The sequence below is a fragment of the Struthio camelus genome, chromosome Z, assembly GCF_040807025.1.
Source record: "Struthio camelus isolate bStrCam1 chromosome Z, bStrCam1.hap1, whole genome shotgun sequence".
Lineage (NCBI taxonomy): Eukaryota > Metazoa > Chordata > Aves > Struthioniformes > Struthionidae > Struthio > Struthio camelus.
This window is the reverse complement of record NC_090982.1, coordinates 80,498,075-80,525,759: the sequence shown is the minus strand read 5'-3', so window position 1 is coordinate 80,525,759 and position 27,685 is coordinate 80,498,075. Positions and strand designations below refer to the sequence as shown.

General features: G+C 43.4%; 1 protein-coding gene across 10 annotated transcripts in view; it reads left to right on the top strand.

Annotated features, from left to right (window-relative positions):
- The first annotated feature begins 688 nt into the window (after positions 1-688).
- LOC138060911 (CUGBP Elav-like family member 4) overlaps positions 689-27,685 on the top strand; it is a 721,412-nt gene continuing 694,415 nt past the window's right edge. For 4 of the 10 annotated variants that reach the window (XM_068928240.1, XM_068928243.1, XM_068928236.1 and 1 more), the window contains exon 1: positions 690-1,294. In XM_068928240.1, coding sequence (XP_068784341.1) covers positions 1,015-1,294 — 280 coding nt within the window. In that variant the 5' untranslated portion in view covers positions 690-1,014. Of the gene's footprint in view, positions 1,295-27,685 lie in introns of all 10 variants that reach the window. The other 6 variants (XR_011137894.1, XM_068928238.1, XM_068928237.1 and 3 more) reach the window with 3 other exon arrangements.

Genomic DNA, 27,685 nt, shown 5'->3' with positions numbered 1-27,685 from the left:
ACACATACATACATGTAGCTAGTATAAGAGATAACGCCCGCACTGATTGTATGTACAATAAATATCGGCAGCATAAAAATTAACAATAGCCATCTCGATTTTTTCCTCTCTCTCCAAAGACCTACAATAATACAATTTGTGCCTTTCCTAGCTTGATGTCATCAGCAGCAGCATAATTAAAGAAAAAAGCTTAAAGAGCATGCATTTTTTTCAGATGCAACAAGAACAGATATAGTAAAGAGAGCTGGTAACATCACAACCACAACAACAACATCAAACGCAACCTCTGAGCCCGAGGATTCGTCCGTATCTGAACTGCTTTTATTATCAATTGCGAAATCATAATAAGAGTAAATAATAAATAAGAGGCATCATCATAATAGGAAAAAGTCAGAACACCTTTTTTTCCCCCTCTCTCAAATAAAAGGCAGTTTTCCCGATGATCACTGAAATTATAACGACAGCGATTGATCAGAGGGCTTGCAAAAGAAAAGAAAAAAAAAATCATCATCATTGGTCCTAAAAACGCAACCGTTCCCCTTTGCTCACTTGGCACAATAGAAATTGACTGTCTCTCAAAGAGCCATGCGCCTAGTGCTATTTATAGCCAGGGGCTGTGTTGGAAGATACCATTAAGCTTCTCCCAGGCAGACAGACAGGGGGGTGGTTGGTTGGGAGGAGGGGGTTTAGCCAGAGTAGAGGCAAAAGCAATCCCCCACCCCCAGCCTCCCTTCCCCACACACACACACATCCACACACTCACACCCCACCCCCTAGTCTGGCTGGGAATTTGAACCGATCCAGCCTGTTTAAACGGAAAGGACACAGATCTTCAATGTAAAAAAAAAATCAGATCAGACCCAGAGAGAGAGAGAGACGGAGAGGGAGGAGTGTGTGTGTGTGTGAGTGTGTGTGTGTGTGTGTGAAAGAGGGAGAGGGAGAGAGAGAGAGAGAGAGAGAGAGGGAGGGAGAGAGAAAAGAAGAGGGGGAAAAAAAGGAAAGAAGATTTTCTCTATGTATATAAAGATGGCCACGTTAGCAAACGGACAACCAGACAATACCAGCCTGAGTAGCAATCACAGCAACCCCAGCACCAACGGGCATATGAACGGATTAAACCATAGTCCCGGAAACCCATCCACCATCCCAATGAAGGACCACGATGCCATTAAGCTCTTTATTGGGCAGATCCCCCGTAACCTGGACGAGAAAGACCTCAAACCGCTCTTCGAGGAGTTCGGGAAGATCTATGAACTGACGGTGCTGAAGGACAGGTTCACTGGCATGCACAAAGGTGAGTTACCTCCTGAACTTTCCCGGGAGAGATCGGGAGAAGAAGGGAGGCTCTCGCTCCCTCTCTGGCTCTCTCTTTCTCTCTTTTCTTTCGATTTCATTTCATTTTACTTCATTTTCGGCTGGCCGGGGGCGGAGGCGGCTGTCTGGGGCGGAGGGAAAGAAATCATAGACCCTCTTGGAAAGAAAAGAAAGAGAGGCAAGGAGGGGGGTCAGCTCTGTTTTATCTCTTTATTAGTATTTTTATTTCTTTCCCCTCCTTTTATTTTGCTGAGACGCAGCCACTTGAAAAAGCCGGAGAGTCCAGGCGAAAGAGAAAGAGAGGGAGGCTCGGCTGGCAGGCAGCTGTCCACAGACTGGTGGTGCTGAAAAAGATTAAGAGGATTTCTTTATTTATCTTTGGGAGCCGCACATTTTCCACCGAGGGGTGTGTGTGTGTGTGTGTGTGTGTGTGTGTGTATCTGTGTGTGTATGTGCGCGGAGCTGGGAAGCCCCTATTTTACAACAGTTGTGTGTTAGGCACCGATGCTTTTTTTTTTTTTTTTCTTATTTTTAATTTTTACTGTTGTTAGTAGGGTTCTTATTTTTAGTCTGTTTCAAAGCCAGAAGTGGAGGAGAGTGAGTTGCTCAGGGGCCTTATTTAATTTTATTTTTGTTCAGCGTGGGAATAGGGATATAAACAACAATAAAAAGCCCATTTCAAGCGGGGGGGGGCGGATGAAATTGCAAAGTGTGTAAGTGTTGGAGGGGGCGAGCCAGGAGGCATGGGTTGCGGTTCAATTCCAGAGAGAGAGAAGTCTCCAAGCAGACATATTCAAAGCGTTACTTTAATGTGCCCGAAGTCCATCCCGGGAACTTTTTGGGTTTTCTTTCAAGGAAGTGGAGACGTGCTCCCCGTGTGATGCCTCGCTCATTCTGGCTCTGCCTGCTCCTCTCCCTGCTTACACTCTCCGGAGGTGCATTTCAGACAGAGAGTGCTACGTTTTAGGAGGTGGGGGAGGGTGTATGCAATGGGGGGAGATGCTTGGATCCCCGAGTAGGAAAGTAGGACTTACAGGGAGGAAGTTGAAGGTAATTTGCATGGTAGCCTTGCTTAGGAGCAGAAGAGACCTGGGAGCTAAGCAAGCCATGCTATTAGCTCAGGTTCTGTAAACGTATGTATGTGTTTGTGTATCTATTAGAAACCTAGTATTTAAAAAAATAATAATAAAAATAAAAATTGGACCCTGAAGTGAGTGGGGTGTGACTGCAGATCTAGTTCAGGAGGAGATATGGTTTTTCAGGGGGCTACGGGGGAGTGCAAGTTGCTCTGTTAACAGAGAGGTTCAGTACCAGTTTCTACTCCAGCCTAGTGGACTCCTGGCAGGGGTAGTCACTGGGAACGGCATTATTGGCTTCCCAGCTTTCCAGCTGCCTCGGCGAGTTGTAAATCTTAAACTTAATGGCATGTTTAGGAGGCATCTCTTCCCCCTTCCTACTCACTCCCCTCCTCTCTTCTACCCTCAGGAAACGCGAATAAAAATACCAGACTGTGCAAACTACCAGTATTTCACAGGCTAGGGAAAATATCCAGGGATCGGAGATTGGGGATTCAGTCCAAGTTATAGGGTATTTCTTCCTTCCTTCTTTGCCGGTCCCTCCAAACACCCGTCTCATATTTGTAATGATCAGTGTAACCCTTCAGAATCTTATTTTCCTTTCAGACTAGCTTCCTAGAAACAACATCAAGGTCAGATGGGTACCATTTAAACAAGACATCCATACTATAATAATTATTAATAATAACAATAAAAATAATAGTGAAAGGCGCAAGAAAACAGAAGTCCTGGGAGGTTCTGCCTAATACGTGAAGCATAGTGAGAGTAGCCACTGAGCCTGTGCCTGTGCGCATGTGTTTGTAAAAATTATCTAAGGTTTCCTTAAAATAAAAAAAAAAAAACAACAACAGTAAAAGCTACACAGAAGAGAATCACTTCAATACAATGTAGTGGAAGCCTCTGAGCTAATACTTAAATAAGAGATTTCTTGATGGAGGGGGGAGGTATTTGGCTTTGTTGATGAGATTTTATTCTTTTGTTTTGTTCTGTTTTAAACCTGCAATTAATCAAGCTATGCGCTAACTTTAATTTCTATTTCATAGATGTGATTCTGCCTCTTGCAGTTCAGTTTTTCTTGTACTGTATGTCTGCGTTCATAGACACAAACTCAGGAATGGGGGGAGGGACAGAAAGAGAGAGGGGGATCATTTATCTTGCTTCGATGTGTTTAACACATATTCCTGAATTAAGCAAGATCCTAACTTCATTTCCCTTCATTTCACTCTGTTTTAAAGCTGCAGCCTAGGAAAAAAGCCAGGTGGGAAATCTTGTCACCTCATCAAACCAAATTGCATGAGTTAATCTTGAAAGAAACATAGACGTTTTTAACCTCCTAGAAGTTCTGGACTTTGGAGGGAAAAATGATGATGACAATTGCTATATCGTAGGCGAGGGTTTGAGTGAAGCTTCAACAGACACCGAGTTGCCAGCGTTTCAGAGATCGGTTTTATTTAGTACATCCGAGAAGAGTTTGAACTCCTTTCTAGCGATGCCGCTGATTTATTAGCTAATCCTGATAAAAATGTGCCTCTGGCTACCCGGAAAAAAATTACTTTCTTGCCAGTAGTGATTAATTACTATTAAGTCAAAAAGCATGATGGGGCTTTGAAGGATGAGGTTTGTGTTTGGCTTTATTTTATTTCATTTCACTTCATTTTTAATACATTTTTTCCTTTTCCCTTCTCTAAATTCAGTCATGTGGAGCATAGTATTCTCTCAGATCTCCTTATTTTTGCTTTTTTTGGAGGCATAGATGAAGAATTGCATAAAGAATAGTCCAGCTTGGCTCAAAGAGGGTAGGATGGCAATGTGAACCCCCAAGATGCTTTCAATAACCGACGCAAAATGTTTATACATTAATTAATCCATCACTCTCAGTTGATTTCACTCCTAATCCAGTGAATGAGGCTGTGGCAGCGGTGTACATTGAAGGGTTAACAGTGGTTAATAGTTTATTTAAGTGTATGGAGAACAAGCTGGGGTAAGGGGTAAGGTATGTTTGTGTTGGGGGTAGGGAAAGGAGAAGAGTTAGCTCAGAGTAAAAATGTAGCAATCATCAGAGTAATTTCAGGTGTAAATCCATTGAAATGAGAGTGCAGGATGTGTATGATTCAAAACATTTTGAAGAGATCCTATGGTGATGCTTGTGTATAGCAGGAGGAAATTCAAAATTAAGAACCTGAAAATAAAGTAAATGATTATTCCCACCTCCCAGAAAACTACCGAAAAGGGAAAGTGAAGTCTCAGGTTCTGCCACCAGCAACCCTGCCTGATACCAGGCCAGATACCAGGGAAGAAGCAGGGGAGCTCGATCCTTCTGCAGATACACGAAGACAGAAAGGGGTGCAGGGGAAGCAGCCTGCGGGGGAAGGCGGGAAAGGATTGCCAGATCCCTGAGAAAAGGAGCTTTCATGGCACAAGCTTAGCTGTTACATATTTCTCCAACCCTCGCTTCTCTCCACACGGGGCAGGAACGCACTCCCGCTGTGGTACTTTGTTTTAGTGTTGGGAATAGGCTGCGTGCTAAGATCTGCGGGTAGGAATCTACCGGGGCTGAGCTGACCCACCCACGCGCTCACAAACACACACACGCGCGGAGTTAACTAATCATACTTGAACAATTTAGCAAGCCATTCATTCATAACTTCCCCCCTTCCTATCTAGCAGTGGAGTATGCTTAAAGGCTGAGTTACTGGGAGACATAAAGGTTAGTGCTCTCAGGACAGCCATATTATAATGCATTATCTTTGAAGTCATTTAAGGCCAATTTAAGTGGTATTTAGTATAATATTTATGAATTAATGTAATCTAAATATAGGACTGTCCCCAAAGGTTTAAACAGCCTTTTCTATCGAAGCATACTTGTACCCAAGCCGTGGAATGTGTTTTAATTTAAAATACACAGGTCTCCATAATATTCTATTTAGGAAGTCAGAAGAAATCAGCATTCCACACTTAACTGAGATTTACTGAAACACACGCGGGTGAGTACACTTAAAGAGTGGAGGTAGTGTGCAGTGAGAAAGCAAGAGTCGTTCATAGACCTAAAAGCGACAATGTTTTTCGACCCTCGTTTAGGAGGAAAAAAGTATGAAATGCATAAAACCTCCGCAAAATCCACCACAGCAGTCCTGTGGTTAGGACGGTGTACCTATCTGACCCAAGCCTCGCTCGATGAGCAGTCAATGCAGCTAGAAAAATGCAGTACAAAAAGAATAGTTTAGTTCTTCTATTGCTTTACCCTCTCAAAAGTATAAATAATTCTGGAATTTGAGACACCTGGGGGGGTAGGTAAGCAAAGCTTCCATTCATTATATTCTGTTATGTTTGATTACAAAGATAGACGATATATATATTAAACCCTTATTAACTCTAAGCATGATTATGAAGGTTTTGGATATCTCAGAAATTCAAAGATGCGATGACAATGAACAATTAAGAAGATCTATTTGTGCATATGTATAAAGGTATAGATTTGTGTGTGTATACATACAGAAAAAGAGGGATGTATATATATTCATGCATATAGCCTTTGGGAAATGGAAATTTAGTTGAAAAGAAGCACAACGCAATACAGGTGCTGAATAAACTCCTCCATAATTGAAACATAAGGCTTTCCTGGCTGAAAGCAACACATATAGCATTTAGTATGGTAGTAAACCAAACAAGTTTTAGGGAGGCAAATGCACAAATAAGCTGGAATAAAACAGAGGAGGCTTTATGCCTTAGGTCTGAAGAACGACCCCCTAAAACAATCAAAATGCAATTGGATATCTTGATGGGAGAGAGAAAGAGAAAAAACAACCCCCTGTACCTTTATAATCTCTCGTACAGATGAGTGTCTATTGGATAACATCAAACAGATAGCCCAGATTGCTTCATAAATTAGCAGGCTATATGTTGACTCTTTTTTAGGGGTCTGGACATGGATTCTGGTATCTAAAAGCAGCTGCAGCCAGTTATGATGCTGTTGTTACGGTTGTGTCAGCATTTCCGATATAAACTCAAATTTTCTGGGATCTCTCGCTTGGCTGTTAAGTTTTGCACTCAGCTGAAAGCTGTTCTCCAACTAGCCCCACTACCATATCAACTAGGCATCTTACAAGAATGTATTTGTTTTAAAGTTGCATAATGTGGAGGAAAGAAAGAAATTAAAGTTTGTGCAACTAGATCTTTTGTTTCCTCTTTTACCCATCTCCAGCTTAAATTTATATTTTGTATACCTTTATACCTTAATATTGTTCCTGCCCTTCAACATCTACATATACAGGTGCCTCTGGCCATTTTATGGGAGGAAAAATATATACTTTCTTTTAAAGAACTCTTTGCTTTAGGAAAAAAAAAATAGTGACGACAACCAAATCTCATAGTATTTACCTGGTCAAAACAAGGTTTTAATTAGAGGGTGGAGCAGGAACTTACTAATTCCTGAAGAATAACAACTGAAACACAGGGGACTTTATTTGAGTTTTTTGTTTGTTTGTTTTATTTTTATTTTTTGTCCTGTGTTCAGCCAGAAGAGAACAGGAATGTCAGCACTAAAATAGGGAGAAAAAATAACAAGGCTCCTTTCCACCCTGGATGAAAAGTACAGTTCACCTGGTCCTGCATCCTGCATCTGGCAGTGGCCAGTACCACAGGCAGGACATTCTTTAGTAGGGAATTCAAATTGCATAGTATAATAAAAGCCAGGCAGCTGATGGAATAGTTTATGGAATAAAGTTGTCAGAGAGTAACTGGAAATTTTGCCTGCGTAGAGAGTGAATGAGACTGCGGAAAGTGTCTTGCGTTCAACAGAAGAGTGGATTGCACCCATCAAGAAGGGAAGACATAGGACTTTCTGTGCGTGGTGTAAAAAGCAAGGAGCAGAAGGGGCTAGAGGACCGAGGAAGGCCTCGCCTAGCCTTAAGATCCGGAAATATGCAGCCACATTCTTCAGCAAGACGTCAGGGTGTTTTTTATCATGCATACCCTGTGCGCATGCATGCCAGCCGCACTGACCCGACAGACCATAACGACACTAAAGGAGCTGTTACCATCCCTCCCGTCAATCAAGTGTGAACCGAGGCGGGTTTATGCGACAGGCAGTAATGGTTCCAAAGGAACAAAAGTGGGGGAGATGATCTAGGCTATTGGGCCAGTTACCTGCATTTAAAACAGAGCAGAAAACATCAGACATCCAAAGACTCATGTAGGTGTTGGCTATAGCCTTACAATAATATTCCATAACAGCAGGAGGCTGTAGAGCTCAATATGACCTGTCCACTGAGCACTGTCAGGTCTGTGCCCTATAAGATTTTGCACTAACAGGTGAGGTGTTAAGTGAGCTAAGTTGAATCCTGGCCTTAACAAATATAAGCTAGTGTTTCATTAATCCCAGCATCTTCCTTACATAGGAAATGAAGGCCTGCTGCCTGCTTTCTGGGCAGAAGTCTATGAGAGTCTTGCCATCACTTCAGCAGGTTCATATCTGGAAATCCCGATGCAGGCCTGCGCTTACTCAATGTTTCACATGTCCTTTAAAATTCAGGACTGTGGAATTACATAGCAAAGAACAACGCTTTCAGTTGATGCTGTCAGCTTCAATGCTTGCTGGCTTGTCCCTTAACTTAGCCTTCCTTCAGTAAGAGAAACTAAAACTTAAACAAAGCGGAGAAACTGGCAAAAGTCAGTCCCCTGCCACATTTCTCACTCACTTAACTGCTTCACCGATGCCTGTATGACTGTTGCTGGGGCTTGTCATGGTGGACTGACCCTTATGTATTAAAAGCTGCAGCGGAAAGAGGGAAAAATAATAACCATGGCAAGTGAAAGTTATAGCTTTTCTTCCACCCTCGCTTCACTGGCTGAGCTGGGGTATATATTATAGGGACCTCTCTCTCTCTGTATAGCTCCTTGAGATGCATCGTGGCATTCTGGGGATCGCAGGATCTATTGAATCACTTTCTGCATGCTCTGTGCTGCATCGCTTGGTGTGGGCTGGAGTCAGGATGTCACCACAGATATTGCATTTGTTTGCTTTTGTCACTGTGAGCCACAGCCTGAACGCGTACACAGGTGAATGCAGCTTTTAATATGCATTCATTATATCCAACTGACATCCCTTCGAAGGAAGAGAAGGCTTATTATTGTCGCACCTTAAAATAAAGATGGATGAGAGCTCTAAACCTCTCAAATAAAGTGCCTGACCATACATAGTAGCTAAAAATAAATCATATATGGCCATTTATTCCATGCAAATGAATGGCAAGACATATAGATATAGACATTGTGTTAAGTTTGTCAGGCAGAAGCAGCCAAAAATATTGATCAAGGCAAGGGGGAAAAATTGATAATGAACTGGACTCCAACAAGACTTTAATTGACAGTGACTTCTGTGAGCCAGCTTTGGACAGTATATATAAACTGACCACGATGTAACTTTATTGCAATGCACTCTCCTTTAATTAATTGTCACCTTTGTTAAGACTGGCTACAGATCAAAGGTTTAAAGATACTTAACAGGTTCTTAGTAAAAAACCCTTCAGAAGCATTAGAAATATCCGACAGCTCAGCCAATGAGGCATGCAGATTTCGATCTACCTCATCCTTATCTGTTTATTTCTCCCTCCTTTGTTGAACATGGACAATCATTGTTTAACATTAACTGTTTCATAGATGGCTTTGCTGGCAACGTTGACGCCGCTAGGGATGTGTAGTCGCCAGTGAGAGGGGCCTTCGCTGTCAGGTCTGTCAGTATTTTGCCACCAGAAACTTGTTTACAGTTTGGTAGACTAAGGTGCAGTACAGATAGTGTTTCTACTATAGGCTATCCTTTCCCCATTCCATTACTGAGATCTGCAATTTCATTATTTAAGTTTGGAAAACATAACGAGACATAGTTTGCATGAAAGGTGTGATCGAGAATGAACTTTTATGTGAAATGTGCATACGGAGAGAAATACAAGTGTGTCTATTATGTTTTTATATCACACACACATGCACATGTATTCATTTACTACGCACGCATATTAACAAAAACATTCATTCAATACAGATATAGGTGCATAAAGGCTCAAATACGTCTCTAAACAGTTCCGTCCTAAAAGGCAGTACAGAGATCATATTCTTGCATGAAAGTGACAGGTGACTTGCAGGCTATTCCTGCAATTATTTTACACAGAGTTTAATACGATATGTAGCTGTTTGTTCATTATACTAAATTAATGATACAGTCACACTTAATTAATCCATGTCTGGTTTATTTGTACATTGTGTCTGAGTCTCCGAAATATTTTAGAGACAACCCAGCTGACTTCCTAGTGCGCTGGGGTAGACAACTCTGGACATAAAGCTTCTTCAAACAGAATAAAAATGGAGCATTGCAGACAGTTGGTCTGTGAGATCTGACTGCATATTTGGCCTGTTTCTAATTCAACTATCTATGTATATGACACACAGAGACCGTGTATGAACACATGTATAGAAAGGGTAGGCTTACATTTGCGCATAGTTCGTCTTCTTTTCAGTCCCTAAGGATAGATTCGCATCACATAATATGCATCACTCACTGCAAACGCACACAAATATCTTTGTCGGATTTGGTAGCTTCTTGCAGGTAGATGTATAAAGCAGCATCAGCCTAATAATATCCCTATAAAACAGTTCTTCCTTCCTAGGATCCAGAGGGATGAAGGTTGTCAGAAGATCAAAAGATATATCACAGTGTGCTTGTAGAAATCCCCTGATTATGTTTCCTCTCTATAATGCTCTAATTCACTATTTGATCAATTGTAAAAGGGCCATTGCTTTAGGAAGAAAAAAAAAAGTATTAACTTACTAGATGCTTGAGGGTGAGTGAAAATCACACCTAAAATTATATGTAGCAATACAGTAATGAGCTTATCAATACTTCTTTAAGGAATCTGACAGCCCTATAGGAGAGATTCAGTTCTGTGAGCAAAGGTCACAATATAGATATTGCTTATTAAGACTATCGATAGCCCGGTTGACCAATCTAACCAGAGACTGTATAATGTACCTGCTGTTAACTGGCAGGGAGGAGAACTATGAAGAATTTACAGAATTGCCCACATGTAATATTAATAATATTGATTGATTCTAATAATATAATAAGGTAAAGATGCACTTCTTTGAAATGGTGCATGAAAGAAAGAGAGAGAGAGAGAGAGAGAGAGAGAGAGAAATACCTTAGCTGAGTACATTGAACTGGCTTGCAACTCTTTGAAAACTAACCCAGAGAAAACTCAGTTTTATTGCCTCTTACAGGCTCTGTTCCTTGCCCATTATTTCACCTGACCCAGACAGAAATGGGATACGTCTTTCTCTAGGACTGAGTCTTTGCCTGGCAGCTGCAGAGAAGCAAGAGGCCGGGAGAAACTGAACAATCATTTTGGTTGACCAGTTCAGCCCCTGTCAGGACAGGATTGATCCCAGAGATCATCTTTCTAAAAGAGCTTGTTTTCAACACAGAAATGCAATGAAAACGCTTTATTTATTTTATTTTCCCTACTTTTAACAGCATTTAAGAAACAAGGGAAAAAGAAGGTAGAAGTAAAATATACTCCATGATGCATATAATCTATAATTGATGGAAAAGGACTTTGCAAAGCAGCTAGAGACCTCTCCAAAGCTAGCTGAAGTCTTCAGGAAAACTCTTCCTTGCCTGCATCAGGGTTTGGATTGAGCCCTAAGTAACAGACAATCCTGCGAGATATCGCTCGTTGAGACAGGAACGACCGATAATATGCAATGTGACAGCCTTAAGGTTGTTACCCATATAAATCTAGGTGCACAGACCTGCTCGCTTCAGACTCTCCTAACTACTCCCTCTTCAGCAATAGGCTGCCTTATCCAGGTTTGCTAGTTCAGTCCTTCCGTTATACCATTCAGCTTGAAGTGTCTCATTCCAGTTGCCATACGGTAGTTTCGAGATGGTTTGCATTTCATTATTCTTTCTCTCGGTTTACAGGGCAAGTGTTTTCCTTTTGTGAGCATTTAATTGCTTTTAAAAGCGATTTATTTGATTGTATTCCCTCTTCAATAATACGTGGATGGAGATGCAATTTCTCACCCTCTTTTATAAAGATATATTGTTACTCAGTTATGCTATTCTGCGAGTTTTGTTCTGTTTTGTGTATTTGAATGGAGATTGGTCATTCTTTTTGCTTTGTTTTTCTTCTTTCCCTTTTCTTTGGACAATTTTTTTTTTCTTTGGAGAAAACGAAATCTCATTCAAGACACTGGCAATAAATGAGAAAAGTGGGAGCACGGGAGAGGAGCAGGCGAGACAATTAACAAAAATCTGTTGACAAAGTCTTTAAAAGCATACCATTGCTGCATATTTATTTGTAAGAGTCTGAACCCAGCTGATTTTGATACCAAAGAAAAAAAGTATCTTACAAATTATTTAACTCCAAGTTCAATCATTGACAGAGAACAAAAAAATAACAACAACAAAAAGCGTATGCCAATCTATAGGTACCCTGGAAGTTAATTTGCACTTAAAGATCTTGCAGGAGATAACAGTGATATAGTGGTGCTAGGTTTTATATCCTGCTATTGGGATAGTAAATGTTAATACCAAATTAAACAAACAAATGAAAAAAAAAAAGCTTTTCCCTTCTGGATTATTTGCTAGTGGCTAATACATCTCAGAGCTGCCCCCTTTAAATTGCTTTCTGTGCCTGCAGGTTCATTCAAAGGATACGAATTCAAAGTGGATGAGGATGGGCAGTGAAAGGACCAGGATGCCTAGGTCCTAATCACAGCTTGGATAATTACTCACCAACACACTCTGATGGAGTCACTTAAGCTCGGTGCCTTCAGGCCTGATCTGAAACCTGTTGAATCAATGGAAAGAATCCCATTGGCTCCACTGAGCAATTGATCTTTCATTTCCTCATCTGCAATATTAGGCTGGTGAGATTTTTTTAGGAGGGAGGAGTTCACAGCAGAAATTTGACATTTATTTTCTTTCAGGAAAGGATTTGGTGCATCTCTGCTGACGAGTGAGTTACATCAGAGCATTTTTCAGTACAGATCAGGAAAATATGCGGTGGGGAGGTGGAAAATTAGCTTTTCTCATTTCATTTTTAAATAACATATTTGGCCCTGTCCTGCCATGAAAGGGTCAACGGCAATTTTGCCAGTTTTCTTTACGTGAGTAAGATTCAGCCTTTGTCATTGCTCTGTCTACAGGAATATCATCACTCACTGATTCAGAATCTTGATTTTTTTTTTCTTTTAGTGAATCACATACGTACTCTGCATTGTTATGGCAACTGAGGGAGCTGCAAGGCTCAAGGATTTGGTGAAGGGCCGCATCCCACATTTCTCCTCTAAGAGCATGATCCAAACCGATTAGTCTGCAATATGATTTGGATCAAGATGAAGGAATCTGCCCTCACCAAGCCAGTAAAAAGAGCAAGTTCTCTCTAGACAAGTGCATTTCTGCCCTTAGCATGGGGAGACCGAATCAGTAGCTGTTGTCCATTTGCTGAGGATTGACCCAACACACTGTAGAGTCAATAGCTAGACTCTAACCCAGCCTCACAGACACTAGACACCGTATGAATCCTTAAGTACATATGTGAATGAGCCTGACTTCGGCAGAGCAAGCTACGCTGCAGCCCAAGAAGTTGCTTATTTGAGGGAATAAACAAGATTCCAGTGACCTCAAGAATTCAACTAAAATCAAATTTATTTAGAAATCTTTTCATTTTAAAGGAAGTTTTCATGTTATCTTGTACACTAAAGAACTGGCCACTGCCAAGAAAATCAAACAAGCTCCCATGTTCTTTATTTCATTTGTAGTTTTAGTTGATCTGTCAATAGCAATGTTGGTTTGTTTACATCTGATCTATGCTTATGGTTTTTATACCATAAATGGAGGAGCCAGAATGTTCATGTGTGTACTTGTGTGTGTATAGTCAATTATCTAACCCCAAGTCTCTCTGAAATCATCACAGTGCACTCAAGTCAATGATATTCTGCCAAAGGTGGAGGGGAAGAGTGCGCGCAGTGTGAGCGTGTGAACGTGATGCTGTTTGCCTGAAATCCAACTAAGTCTCAGTTTCAAAGGCCTAGGGGCAGCAGGGAAAGTGTTTGTTTGTTTAATTATTTATATATTTACTCAGCTTTACTGATAGTGTTTGCAGATGGGGGAAAAAAATGAGGAAAGAATATTGGGTTCTGGTTTGGAGGGGAGCGCGTGTTGTATTAGCCTCAAACTGTTCTCCCATATAACGGCTGCTTTGCACTGTTAAATGATTATTTGTTACTGACCAGCTCATTGCAAAAGGCCAGAGAGGAGCTGGTAGAACTAGAATTTACAAGTTTATTCATAAAAGGAGTTGCACAATAGGTGTGTCATTCCCCTATCTTCTCCCCTACTCCGATCCAGGGGCAGGATTCCTGGCAGCAGCTTCCTAATTCAAAAAAACAGCCGAGCCGCAATCTGGCCCACTGACCCTGCTCTGCGTTATGAGGCAAGAGACCTCGTTCTGCTTGCTGGGCAAGCTGCTTGCTCCCCAGGCTCAGTTTTCCAGTCCTAGCCCATGTGTTTGCTTTCCAAGTGCTATGCCTCGGATTTTGCTGGCTGGGTTTGAAACCAGGTCCTGCTGCTCATCTTCACTTCCCTAGCTTCCTCCCCAGGTAAATCTTGTAAGTCCAAACGTGGATGTGTGGACCACAGGCTCAGATCTGTCTTCAGGGTCTGATCTCTTCCTCAGTCTCCTCTCTGGACTCACAGGCCAGCTTCCCATAATTTCCTTCTCAATCTACGAGTCCTCATGAGTTGTTTTCCATAGTCACCCTCTCTTGCTATAGACCTATTTTCCCCGCTCTTCCTATCTCTCTTCACACTCCCATTCCTTCAGTTCAGCTTCGCACTGACATTTTGCCCTCATGCTGTCACTGGCTGTCACCCCCATAGAGGCCTTCACTCATTCATGTCTTGAGTCTGCTCTCTGGTTCTCCCAGTTCACGTTACCTGTCTTTCCTCTCATTTCTCAACTCTTCTTCAAATAGAGAGAGCTCGAGAAAAGGGAGTCATGATGACCATATCACAAATAATACCATGGTTAGTAGCAGAAAGACCCTCACCCATGGAAGGTATGCATACACACAACCCGACACACATGCAAACAGATACACAAACATATATGTTTCTGCACATGAACCATTGAGAGCATAGAGAGAAAAGGGGTTTTTTGAGGTTCAAAGCTTGGTGTTCTCTTTCAAAGATCAAAAAAACAGTGCACTAAGTCTATAATTTCACCAAGGCAATTGCACTTTTTTTTTAACTTTTCTTGTTTCATTAAATCAGCAGCAGCTTTCTCACACCTGAGTAAAAATCATGCATGCATTTTCCTTTGAATTCTTAAAATCCTGAGCTTATTCTTAACTATTCCTGGCAGCCCTTCTGGGCTTCTTGCAAAAATATTTTTCCCTGCTTTTGAAACAGAGCTACCCCTAGCCCTCAGCTCTAGGACTCTTCTCTGGCAACCCCAAATTAAAGAAGCTGAAACGAGTCTTTCACATAGAGCAGCATCAGAGTCTTCGTTCAGAAGTGGGTAGGAAGGGATTAGGAGCCCATTTCTATCATAGCCTCTTACTAGCCTTCTGTGTCATGCTAGATCCTCTTCCTAGACCTCACTCTTCCTCAGTTTTCTATGTGTAAAGAGGAATTTGTGATATCCATCTTTGTAAAGAGCTTTGTGTGTATTTAAGGTATAAGTAGTGCTGTTGCAGTAGAAGGGATGGTCTAAGGTTATAAATGAGACAATATCTGTAAGGAGAGGTAATATCTTTTATTAGTCCAACTGAGATAGCTGGGGAAAAAAAGAAAAAAAGAAAAACCCAGATAGACTTCCTTGCCTGAGAGCTTGTCTTTTTTTTTTTTTTTTTTTCCAATTATATCAGTTGGTCTAATAAAAGATATTACTTCTCCCGGCAAGCCTTGTCTCATTTGAGGTGTAAAGCATGTATGATGATTATTTAGGCCTGTTTTTTGTCTGTGTTGAGGGGTTAGACATTTCCTCATCTAGGAGGCCAGGATAAAGGGAACCTTAGCTGCGGTTCCCTTCTTCTACCTTCTGCGGCCAGCAACAGTGGCCATCTCACAAGCATTGAAAGGCACCGACAACTCTGACAGCCCCTATTTTCTGATCCTGGAGATGTCCTTCCTTTTTTGCTGTTCTGCTCCCTTGTGAAGCACCACATGCCCTCTCCTAACCCCTATGACTGTGATTTATTTATAAAATTGCTGTGTGTATATGTGTGTATGCGCTTGTGTGGGCAACCACACAAATATCCCCAAGCTGCCGAGCAAGCTGATGAGCATTTTCTAATGTATTTAGCGAGTAATAATGCAAACCACAGGCAAAAAGTACTGAAAGGAGAACAGGTAAAATACTTAAGCCAAGGAAGACTTTGGAAAGAAGGGATTTTTTTTTTTTTTTCCCTCAGCTACTAATAAATCACATCCCCCTTCATAGCCAGAGGAAGGCTTTGGGGTGTTCTTGTTTGATTTCGTAAAGCAGGGTTGAAAACATCAAGCAGCTGAAAAGAATCCAGAAGCAGGTAGCAGGTTTTCAGATGTGGCAAAATCCTACTCGTGTGCAAAAGGCAGCAATAGTCAGAGGACAGCTATTACTTATGCTTGGCTTTACTACCAGGGAAAGCATCGGGTCATCTATTCAGATCAGGATAGTCAGCTATGCCAAAGGTTTAATCAAATATTAAACATGGTCAGTAAACTTAAACCAATGTTGGATGTGTAGCAGTTCTGCTCCTTTTCAAGCAAGCACTCTAAAGGAGAAAGTTTTCTCCCGTCTCTCTCCAACGGGGATTTTTTGTGGCTGCAGAGATACTGTTTCACATAGAGACCCTCTCTGGCGTGTGTCTAGATAAATACAGGTGCAGGCAGGTGTTTGCATGTGTGTCCTTTACGCTGTCAGGTAGAGACAGAATAGTTTTTTCCCACAAGTTCACATCTCTCTCCGATCAATTCCCATACGCTTCTAATCATCCATCCTGTACACTTCTCTATGTCTGTCTTTCCGTCTCTCACCAAACATAATGATTTCTCCCTATCTCTCTTATAATCTGTTCAACAGAGTTAGCAAGGTGTGCGTGTGTAGATGTGTGTGCGTGTATTTGCAAACCTGTGCAGTTATGTAGATGGGCGTATGTGGCTGCTTATTAAGCAGCACGTAATATATGTACAAAGCCGCATCTGCTTACTTCCTATGCACATTTGGGCTGTATTTACACCCTCCAGTCCTTATTCATTCTGACCAGGGGCACTCAGAGACAGAACGTTTTGCTTGGAGTTATGGTTTATGATGCTACCTCTCCCTTCTATTATTCATTCTCTCTGATTTTTATCTAATCTCTCTCTGATTGTCCTGGTGCAGCTTAAGAGACAAAGTGAATTTTTATTACATCATCAATATAATCTCCAGCTAATCAGCATCTGTGTGCATTACCATGCCCCTTCTGGCTTTTCATCTCTGTTCATAAATAATAAGAATAATAATTGGAGCCTTTTTGCGTGTGCGTGCGTGCGTGCGTGCGTGTGCTGGTATCAGGCAGAGAGGCACAGCTGCACTTTTTCATTTCAGCCAGCTTGTTTTAGCAACATTGGACCTGACTTTGTGCAGATTGTCTTGACTATTGCCCAGATTAATTTCCTGGTGCCTAACGCTTAAATCATGGAAACAATTAAAGTGGACGAACCCATGCACATCTTTCCGCAGCAATTGAACTCTGCTGTTAACTTGTATACACATTTTCATGGCTTTACAGGCAACATGTCCACTGACAGTGGAGTGTGGAACAGTTAAAATATCCCCCTATATGAGTTTTTAACCTCTAATTTTCTAGTATGCACTAGCTAGTATTTCTTGGGTATAGGAGGGTAGTACATCCTATGTCTTTGAACGGGAAGCTCAGAGACCAGGTTTTTGGCTTTTGACTGCTAACATTTTTCCATGGCTTGCTGTGTAGCCCTTAGCCTGCCACTCAGGTCTGCAAATTCTGCAGGCTGAGCTCCTATGTATTTTTTTCTCCTCCCTTTCCAGCTCTGGGAGAACAATGACCATAATACATCCGCATAAAGTAAGACTTGTGCCGTACTTTGAAATTCTCATCCTTGGTAGAGATGTCTTGTGCATTTTAAACAGATTTGCTCTGCTTTCTCTTTAAAATACTCTGATTTGGCAAAGTAAGGCAATGACAGTGCCTCTTTGTTAAGCAGGCAGATTTCATATTGGTTTCCAGTATTTAACATCAGAGTCACATCTGATACATAAACTGTAATGATTGTATTTGATCCTGGAGTGCCAGGATTAGTCCGTTTTTGAGTTGACCAAGACTGACCACAGACACTGTGCCGGACTCGAATGAGATACAACAAAATCTTTGATAGAAAGGCACATACAGTCACGGATAAATTTTTGAACGATGTACTAGACAGCAGCGAACCTCTTAGGATGAGCTTATGTTTCTTCCAGAAGAAATGTAGTCATGGTATAGGGATGCTTGTACAGCAAAGTATAAGCCTAATTCATATGGTGGAAAGCCTCCCAGAAAGCAATAGGTTCTTAAAGTTGAGCAGGTGCTTAAATGCTTTTCTAGATTCGTGGAAATCTGCAGTTCAGATGAAATAATTAAGTGTAGGGGTATTATCAGAGCTAAGTGAAAATTGTAATTCTGTGACTCAGAAATAAACACTCTTTTATAGCTATGATAGGACATTGAAATCATGAAAGAAACATCAAGTACCTTGAGTAGCTTGCATCGTGAATGGGACCCTTTTCTATATTTTTAAATATTTCCATTCTGAAATTTCTTATGGAGAGATCCTGATTAGACTTGGGCTGGGAATGGGATTTGCTCTCAGCAAAGAGAGAAACACTGAATATTTTCAGTTCTCATCTTAAGTTTTCATTTTTTATATCAAACCTTTTCCTGCTCCTCCTCCAGCTCCACTCCTAAATTTTGACAAAGCAGCTCATTCATCATATGGAGAAAGAGAAAACGGGGGAACAAGAATATTTTGGTTGCTTCTGTTTTACGTGAAATAATCCCCCTCTTCACTTACTCCCTCTGGAAATAGAAGCTCTCTGATCTGAAAGCAGCTGCAGCTTCGGGTTCGCGGGACTAGATCAGATCTGGCCCTGAGTCTCTGGTCTCTGTGAAAAGTGTGTGAGAGAGGAAAGTTTTACACTCTGGACAGATAAAGTTGACACTTTGTGTAGCATCTCCTGATTTGCCTGGCACTGCTATTATTTTGCTTTCTTTCTCTCTCTCTCTCTTTTTTTTTTTTTTTTGGCACATGTATTTCTGGGCCCCTTTTTATTGCTTTGCTATTTATTTATGCCCTCCTGCCCCTGTTCGCACCCCTTCATGTCCAGCTTCCCCAAGCCCAGAGGCTAAATCCCCTGGGTAGGTGTGAATTCAATATCTTTCCTGGATAAAAATCCACCTTGAAGGATGAAGAGTATCCCCCGTTTGTAACTGGAAGGCATGAAAAAGAACACATCACTTATCTGAATTTGCTGTTCATCCAAGCACTGTTTATGGAGATTTACAGTACCTTGCCTGTGCAAAGAGCTCTATTGCATGGTGACTGCTGGAGGATTTTAGGTGGCAGTATTAGCTGCGGTATTAAAAATGCATCGGAAGGCACGGGGTGGGAGATTAGTTGGATAGTAAGACCCATGAATGAAGGGTTAATTACATTCAAAGAGGCCATCGTATGGAGCAGAAGAGGCAATAGGTTTCTTTTCTTCAAAATTTACTAAATAGCTGGAAACACGGTTTAATGAATTTTAATGGGATCTTCCTGAATCCTATGCATATTGCATCTGCTGACTGTAGGAAGTCAAAGTATTGTTGAAAGGGAGGGTATTGCCCTACTTTAGGTTTCACAGTTCAGTATTTAAAAAAAATATTCTGCAACAAGCACTTTATTCAGAAAATATATATTTGTCTCCTTATTTAATTCCCCCCCTTGCAAGCAGAAAAGACTTTCAGGATCCGTGAGCTCTCAATACCATAGATTATTCTGCTGTTATATAACACGTGCTTTACATTTATTGAGCCATCTTGTGCCGTCAAGATAAAGGAGGCCTTAGTATTTTTCCCTGCTTAGGAGCCATCTATGAAGACGCAGTGATGAATTCTGCTCTTAGTTATATCCATGTAAATCTAGAGGAACCGACTCCTGTGAATTTCTTCCAGGCTTACTGCAATATAAATGAGACTAGGATTTGGCCCAGTCGGGTAGGAAGAAGAAAAGAGAGTCAGAGCTCCCTTTTTTCATTTGCAGTGTGCATGGACTGGGATAGGATCATACGCCACACAACTCATTTCCACGCTGGTTCCAGCAGGGACAGCAAAAAAGCCTATCCATTTAACTCCAAACGCAACACAAACCAGATATTTGCACTTTAGAGAGAGAAGGTCATTTAACAGCGTGTCAGAAATCTTGACTGCAACACCTTCATCATGCTGACTTGCGGTCAGCCAGCCTCTTTATCATCCTTTAAAACAAAGGGAAACTGAGGCAGGAAGGTTATCCAACGCATGCAGTGAGCCTGTGTCAGAACAGAGGTGTTTGTCTCCTGCCTGTAATTTTATGACTACCTTCACTATGTTAAGGTTGTCCATTTTCTTGGTAACTTGCGGTTTCTCTGTCTTTCTGGGCACCCTCTCAGATAGCAAATAATATAAGGCTACCCTACGTTTTGTTAACCAGGGACCTGGTTCTCTGCCAGGACCTAGGGAGACGTGTGAGGGCCCTCGCAAAAGATGTTTTGAGATTCAAAGTCAGCAGGAACTGGCAGGGCTTACCACTCCGCAGGACTACGTTTATGGTGTGCTGAAGGAGTAAAGCTGTACTGCTTTAACTGCATCAGCATGATCCAGATGACGAAACTTTTCTATTAGAGGCACTATAATACCTGTACAGAAGTGGCTATACTGACATATAAATACATATATGCACACACACACACACACGCTAATAGAAAGGAAGTAAAAGCATGCTGTCACCAGGCTCCTTTATAGAGGTACAGCCGTGCCCACACTCCAGGGTCTCCCGGAACAGTGCTTTCTGTAACAAGGTGACGTTACATCGGCTCTGGGCTGCAGACGTGGAGGGTATCCCAAAAAGGGAGCCAGAGCTCCTTAAGAGTGGAGACAATCTCAGATCTCAATCTGAAGTGACACTTTCCAGACTGAGAACAGCAGGACAACTTTGCATCAGGACTTTTGTAAAGAAGAAAGCCAGGTATTTAAAAGTACTTCTGCAGGACTCCAGGCTGCACTGCTCCCCAGTATGTAGTAGTTGTTGCTTTTTCCCCTTGTCTCCCCAGTCCGTCCCTCATGTGTTTCAGATCCTTCTCTACTTACAAGCAGACAATGTGATGCCTGCTTGAATGACACAGATAAGTTAGCCATGCAGTTCGGTGCGCCAGCCCTAAACCACCTAGCCTCCCTTTGATCTGAAATCAAAACAAAAGACGGCGGCATCAAAACGATCCTTTGTCAGGTAACGGTTACTTTGTGCGCATTGCCTAAATTCAGCTGGAAGGAGCTCTCATCTCTTTGTATCGGGCCCAGATCTGCGCTCGTCTTAATACTTTATCAATGCGCCAGCAGGCTGCTTCTATCGTGGATACAGCTGTGCAGAAGCTGTCAGCGTTTTTAAGTAAAGCATTAAACAATACTTCAGGTGGAAGCAAATTGTTATTTCCTTACCCCAACCCCAATTCTACCCTCTCCCCGCCCCTCACCAAACCCAGATGCTGCAGCCCTTGTTTTTAAGTCAGCTTTGTGCTCAAATTATACAACCTGAATGCGTTTTTCCTTGTTTTTCCTGATGGGAGCCAGTCTCTCTCTAAGGGCTGGAGAGAGAGAAGCACAGAAATCGTTCTGAGGAGATGCAGACAAAATGAATCTCACGAGCAAGTGGCCTGATCTTGGTGGATCATTCCCTTTCCATTTAGGTTAGCTGCTGGGGCCTCCTCGGCCATACTACCCCCTTGCCCAGGTTCTGCCAGAAAGACGGTCTTTGATTCTCAATGCTACCGAGACTTTTAATGCTTCATTACAGCGTTATTGAGAGCTGGGAGTTAGGAGAGCTGGCTTTTTTTCCTAGCTCAGCTGCTGGTTCACTCCACAGACGCTGAGCAAGTCATTTCTGGAGAAAAATTAAAACTGGCTGTCATTTTTTTTTTTTTAGTGCCTACTTGTTTTGTATACTTGTTTTGTAAGCTCTTCAGAGGGTGGGGGAAGAGGAGTCTGTACTGTAACCAGCTTCTCAAGCTGGACATTGTAAATTCGAGACTGCTTTTGAAAACTTTAATATTTAGTGTGTCATTGTGTTTCTGATTCTTGCTCTACAAAACGAGGAAAATGATAGTACCCAATGACGAACTTTGAGCTCCTCCACAAAGTTACGCAGTTCACATTCACTTAAAGTATCAGGGATCAGGCCTTGCTGGACCTGCACGTACTTTGTTAATAGACACCTCCTAAGAAATAGAGCTTTGTCAGATTCTTGCCCAAGGGAGGCCAGCCTGTTTTGGTGAATAATAACCAAGTCACCCAATTTTTTTTTGTTTCTTTTTCCCCTCCTCCAGACAGGCATAATTACTGAGGCACCAGTACCTGCGAAAAAACTTTGCTCCTCAGATGTCTCCTTCAGCACCGACCCTCTCCCAATATATCAGCTGGGATTTGATATAGGAAGGACCAAGGTCAGCCTAGCCTGACTCTCCCTGTCTCTCCTACACACCAGATACAATGCTGCCACATTGTGGCTCGTTCCTTGCTGTTCTGCCGAACACACTTGCCTCACGCTCAGATCCTGCAAGAGAGCATCCTGGCTTTCTCTCCAGGGAAGACTCGTGGCACTCTGACTTGCATGCCTCACGTTCAGAGATGCCCCCCAGCCCAATTTGCCTGTACGGACACACACACAAAAAAACCCTTGCCAGTCATAAATTACAAGCCCCTTGCCCGCTCCCATAGTTTGCCTCAGCAAGTCTGCTAGTGCTTTCTACGAAGACGCTCCGAGTTGGAAGGGAGGGTGTAGGGATGCCAAACTTCATTTCTCTGATAGACTTTTGGCTGTTTTAATTTTCACCCCTTCTCTCCGGATCCTGATGAGGGTGGCTCGTCCTTTTGGTTCAAATAAAATGTGCTCATAGAAATCCTGGCAGGATCAAGCCGCTCTTTTCCTAACCTCCCTTCTCTTCACAAGTTCTCATTTCTCTTTATGTTTATTTTTCCCTCCTTTAGTAAAAAACAAAAGCAAAACAAAAACAAATAAACAAAAACACACTACAACAGGGCAGGAAATTAAACCTTTCCACAAAGATGCTTTGGTGAGATGCTGGCTTGTCACTCATTTATTTTGCAATGATTACTTTTTATAGGAGAGAAAGGAAGAAGTCAGAGCAGGGGGAGCTGACAGAGAGAAGAACTAAGTAGAGGAAAGAAAGTCCTTCAATTTATTTGGAGAGATCTGTCATTGATTGTTGCCATTTTTTTTTTCCTGTGCACGTGTGAGAAAACCAGAAGAGCTTTAAACCCATCAGCAACATTCACATGAATTAAACACCAGGTGGAACTGCTCCCATTTTCTTGGATACAATAAAGATAATGGCCTCCTCCTGGCATCTCCCCATTTCATCCTGGGTAGGCAAGTGTTAGGTGTACTGCAACACCACTACGCATTTGAATGCTCCTTTTAATTCAGGAAATAAATTAATTGCTTTGTCCTGAAAGGTTGTTCTAAAGTAAGGCTGTCACATCCCCTCAAAATGTTTTTGTTTTTTTAGGAAGATGTGAGTCCATTACAGACAGCAAGCACTGGATGTCTCTGTGGTTCCCCGCTCATTCTCAGTGCTGCCCAGACAACGTGGTTTGCTTATGCGCAGTGAGCCCTCAGTCGGGATCTTGCCTTTGAGGATTTTGCAGCTCAAAGAGTGTGAGGGCAGTGCCACGAGTTCCACCCATGTGCTTTTTAAAAACCATGTGCATATCAAGGAGAGCTGCTATTTCTGGAGATAACATGCTCCCGAGAAGAGAAAATCAGTGCTCACATATGGCAGTGTCTCACTCTTCTTGGAAGGAAGCTTAGATTTTGAGGTTGACTTTTCATGTTCAGGAGTGATAACATCCAACTACGCCAGGGTCCCTAGCTAGATCTGCAAACCCCAGACACCGATCACAGCTGGAGAATTTCCTCTCAACTTGTACCGCTTGGGTTAGCTCAGAGTGAGAGTAGAGCAAACTCTCCATCATTCCTCCATCTCTTCCCAGTGGTAACTAGAAAAGGACACAACTGCAGTCCTCTTGCCGTGCAGACGCTGCCTGATCGTTTCAGATGCACCATCAGGTGTTTAAACTGTGCACAGTAAGCACAATCTTGCAAACCTCGCACCAACAAGGTTTAAACAGTTTCTCATTCAGAAAGGCTCCCTGACCCATTTGTAACCTCCAAAACAGTTTGTTCTCTGTAGCTGCTCGGTTTTATATTCCTGTTTGCCTAAAATCACATGAAGGACCCCACATTGCCTGCTTTTACAGAGGGAGAGCGATATCCTTAGAAGGAAGAATGATCTTATTAGGAGAACAAACCTAGTGAGGAGGAGGAGGAGAAGACAGAAAACAGTGGTTTAGTAATCAGAGGAGTTCAACCAGGACTTCCCTTCCCAGAGAGCTAGTTAAAGCTGGGATGCTCATAATTCTCACCAAAACAAGGGGACTACGAGCCTGTTTCAAGCCAGCATTTACTGGCATGTTTTGCTGTATCAGGACCTAGATCCCCATTTCTACTTTTTATGTACCTTCTGCTTCAGGCAATTTCTCCTCCAGCTCTGTGACTCAGTTTCCTGAATTGCTAAGTGAGCAGGGTGGGATATGAGGCCTAATTCACATCTATAAAATATTCAAGATATTTTGAGGAAGGGTCATGAGAATGGCCTCAGGAGATTAATACTTGTGTGCAAAAGACATCAGTTTTGCTAATAACCTTTTAAAGCACAAGAGCACATTCCAAAAAGGACTGTAATGTCAAGGTTCTTGCGTGATTTTCTTGCAGTTTAGTCTTCTCCATATTTTTTTATTGCTGTTATGCATGTATTGCATTTTTCCAGCAACAACTGAGATCAGGACCCCACCATGCTAGATGCTGTACAGGGACATACAAGCCTACCATATTCCAAACGGGCACGGACAAGCACACAACCAGTGGGAGAAAAGAAGAATCAGGCCGTGATCTACTAGGTCAGGTTCCTGACCCTGAGGTGCGCTGATATTAAGACGCAGATTCTTAAAAGCACTTAGAGCCCAACTCCCATTGAAATCAATGGGTGTTAGATACCTAAATAGCTTTATGGATCTGAGCATGAGTGACTTATCCAAGGGCAGAGAGGCAATCTACAACTGAGTTGGGAATTAAATACAGATTATACAAGTCCCAGTCTAGTTTCTTAATCACAAAATCATCTTTGCTACCCATATTTTGTGCAATAAATCCCTGGTATTCACATCACAGCATGGATACATAATGTCCATTCTATAAAATCACTGGAAATCACTGTAGTGACACAAATGGGTTTCCTCAAACCAAGCTGAGCTACGGATGCAGGTGTACACTTAGTCTAGGTTTGGGGTTGGCTTCTGCCTTCCCTTACACCACGGAAACTGCATTGCCTTCAGAGGAACCTCCCTAGATTGACACCCAAGTGGCAGAGAGCAGAATCCAACCCCAGCACTACAAGTTCAAACATTTTTCACCCGGCTCTAGGGAGGGGATGGATTAGAAAAACTGAACTTTCTGAAAAGATCAATATGGAACATCTCTTTCAATTACTCTCCAAGGTACTAAGCCTGTGAAGTCTGTTATGGTGCATTTATAAATCTTTCCAGGAGGGGTTGTCTGACATCCTCTTCTTCCACCTTTACTCCTCACAAGCAATCCCTTATCCCCTTGGAACGGCTGGCAGGGCGGCGGCGCTCATAGCGAGTAGCAGGGACGCATCGGGCCCGAATCTCCCAGAATCAGGCCAGACGGGGACCTTCCTGATCTCGGGCTCCCCAGACGCTGACCTTCGTGCAAGCAGAGACGCAGCCACAGAACAACAGGTGGGGCCAGATCCAAATCTGAGGAGGGCCACTGTACCGTCATTGGGGCCAGAAGGCATTTGAGAAGTTGAATATATACGTTATGCCCTCCAGAAAGATCACAGCCCATGACAGATGACTCGTTTGGATGCAGTTATAAAGGGGGATGGGGTGGGGGAGCCCTTATGCCAACAATTTGCTCCTTCAATTTGCCGAACAGGTTTAAAGCCTGCCCACAACGTGTGTGCTGAGGATGTTGATTCAGCCATCTCCTACAAGCCTGCTGGCTCCTCGCTGATGCTGCCGGCTCGGCGCGAGGCTTTGGAGGGTGCGGGGGGGAGTTTTCGAGAGGAGCGTGCGTCACTGCAGCGTAGCGAGAGCTCTCTGTGCATTTCCCTGCCTGGGCACTGCGAAGTCTGTCAGCTAAAAGAGCATCAGGGTCACTGGAGGTGCCACCTGCCCCCCCCTAACTCTCCAAACACCCCGGGCTTAAAACCGAACGGCCCAAAACTTCGTTTCGTTTTCCGCCTCGGGGTCTGCTTAAGACCTGCTCTAGGCAGCGTCCGCTGCAAGGTGGCAACGGGCTGGTGCAGTCTTCAACGCGCCTTAGCCAGGTGGACGTTGCTCCCGTCAGGCTGCAGGATTAACCCAGATTGATTCCCACCTTCCCGAATCCTCCTGCGGACCAGGCCTCGAGAGACGGCCACAGGCAGCCGGCGGCCTCGGGCAGCCCCTGGTTTTGGGGGGAGGAGGGGGGAACCTCGGCTCCGGGCCACGCAGACGGGGAGCAAAAAGCCACCTCCTGCCGCGAGACGCCGGGCAGCCGAAACAGGGGCCGAGAGAGAGCAGACGGCGGAAGCGCGAGGTGACGCCGAGAGGCCGCTCGGCGCCGCGGCTGGCAGCCATCTCGGGACGTGAGGAAGGGCCCGAGGGCTGCCAGCGGGCTGGCGAACCCGACCAAAGCGGCGCCCTCCGGCAGGTGCCTTTCAGCCGGGCGGCCGTTCGTTTTTCCCTTCGGGCCCCTCTTTTTCGGGCTGAGGAAGGGCAGGGCGGCGGGCGGCCCCGGGGGGTGCCGGCGGCCTGGCCACCCGGCAGGGTCGCCGCTTTAGCTGATCCTGAGTCGCGGAGGGAAACGGCTGCTGCAGCGTTTCCCTCCGTTTCCTCACTTGGAGGGGACCAGCTCCCCCGCGGGTAGACCTGGTCACCCCCCCCCGTCACTTTGAACCACTTTCCCCCCCAATTTTAGTAGCCAGAAGGGTGATTTTAGACACCCCCTTCCCCACCAAAACTCGCTCAGGGAGGCCACCAAAGCCTCCCGCGGAGGGGGACGGGGCGACGGTGGGGGGGGGGGGGGGGAAACGGCGCCGCAGAGCAGCCGAACGGCTGGCGGCGGCGACGGCCGCGCTGCAGCGAGGCCGAACGGGGCCCGGCCGCGGCCCTGGGCGCGTTGTTTTAGCCCCATCGCTACCGCTAGCGAGGGAACCTATAAGCACCGAGGGGTTTTGCATGCAGCAAAAGGATTGAAGCCCTCGGAGCGAAATTCCTAGCGTGAGCCAGCCTGGAAGAATTGATATTTATAGGCAGTTTTAGCTGGGAATTTCTATTACGGAGGTATATTTGCATTTCTGGAAGAGAACTTTTTAAGAACTTTGTTGTTGTCGTCGTTTTGCTCTCCCCAAAGAGAAATAACTTGTTGATCTACAGCACACGATGTGAAAGGGTGATTACCTTCGCATTTACAGGTATTTGAGCAAAGTGCACATAATAGATGTATTTTACATTGTAGTGGTTACATTGTCTGGAAAAACCAGAGACATGCACACGACTGCATTAAAGATTTAGGGCTTTATCCTGCACCGTTTAAGTCAATGGGAGTTTGCCACTGATTTTAACGGAAACTAGATAGGGGCTTATATGCCAATGTAATGCAGCTGCGACGGAATAAATATTGACACAAATGGGTCAATATATTGGTGTCCTTTAAGTGCTAAAACTGTACATTTTGATACCTGTTACAACTTTTTGGCACGTTCATTGTAACCGCAGTGCAGCCACAGCGCTTAGGAGGCGGCGGGTATTAGTATCTATTGTGCAGTAGTGACACCTTCAGGTGGTAACTAAAATCAGTCCCCTTTGTGCAAGGTGCT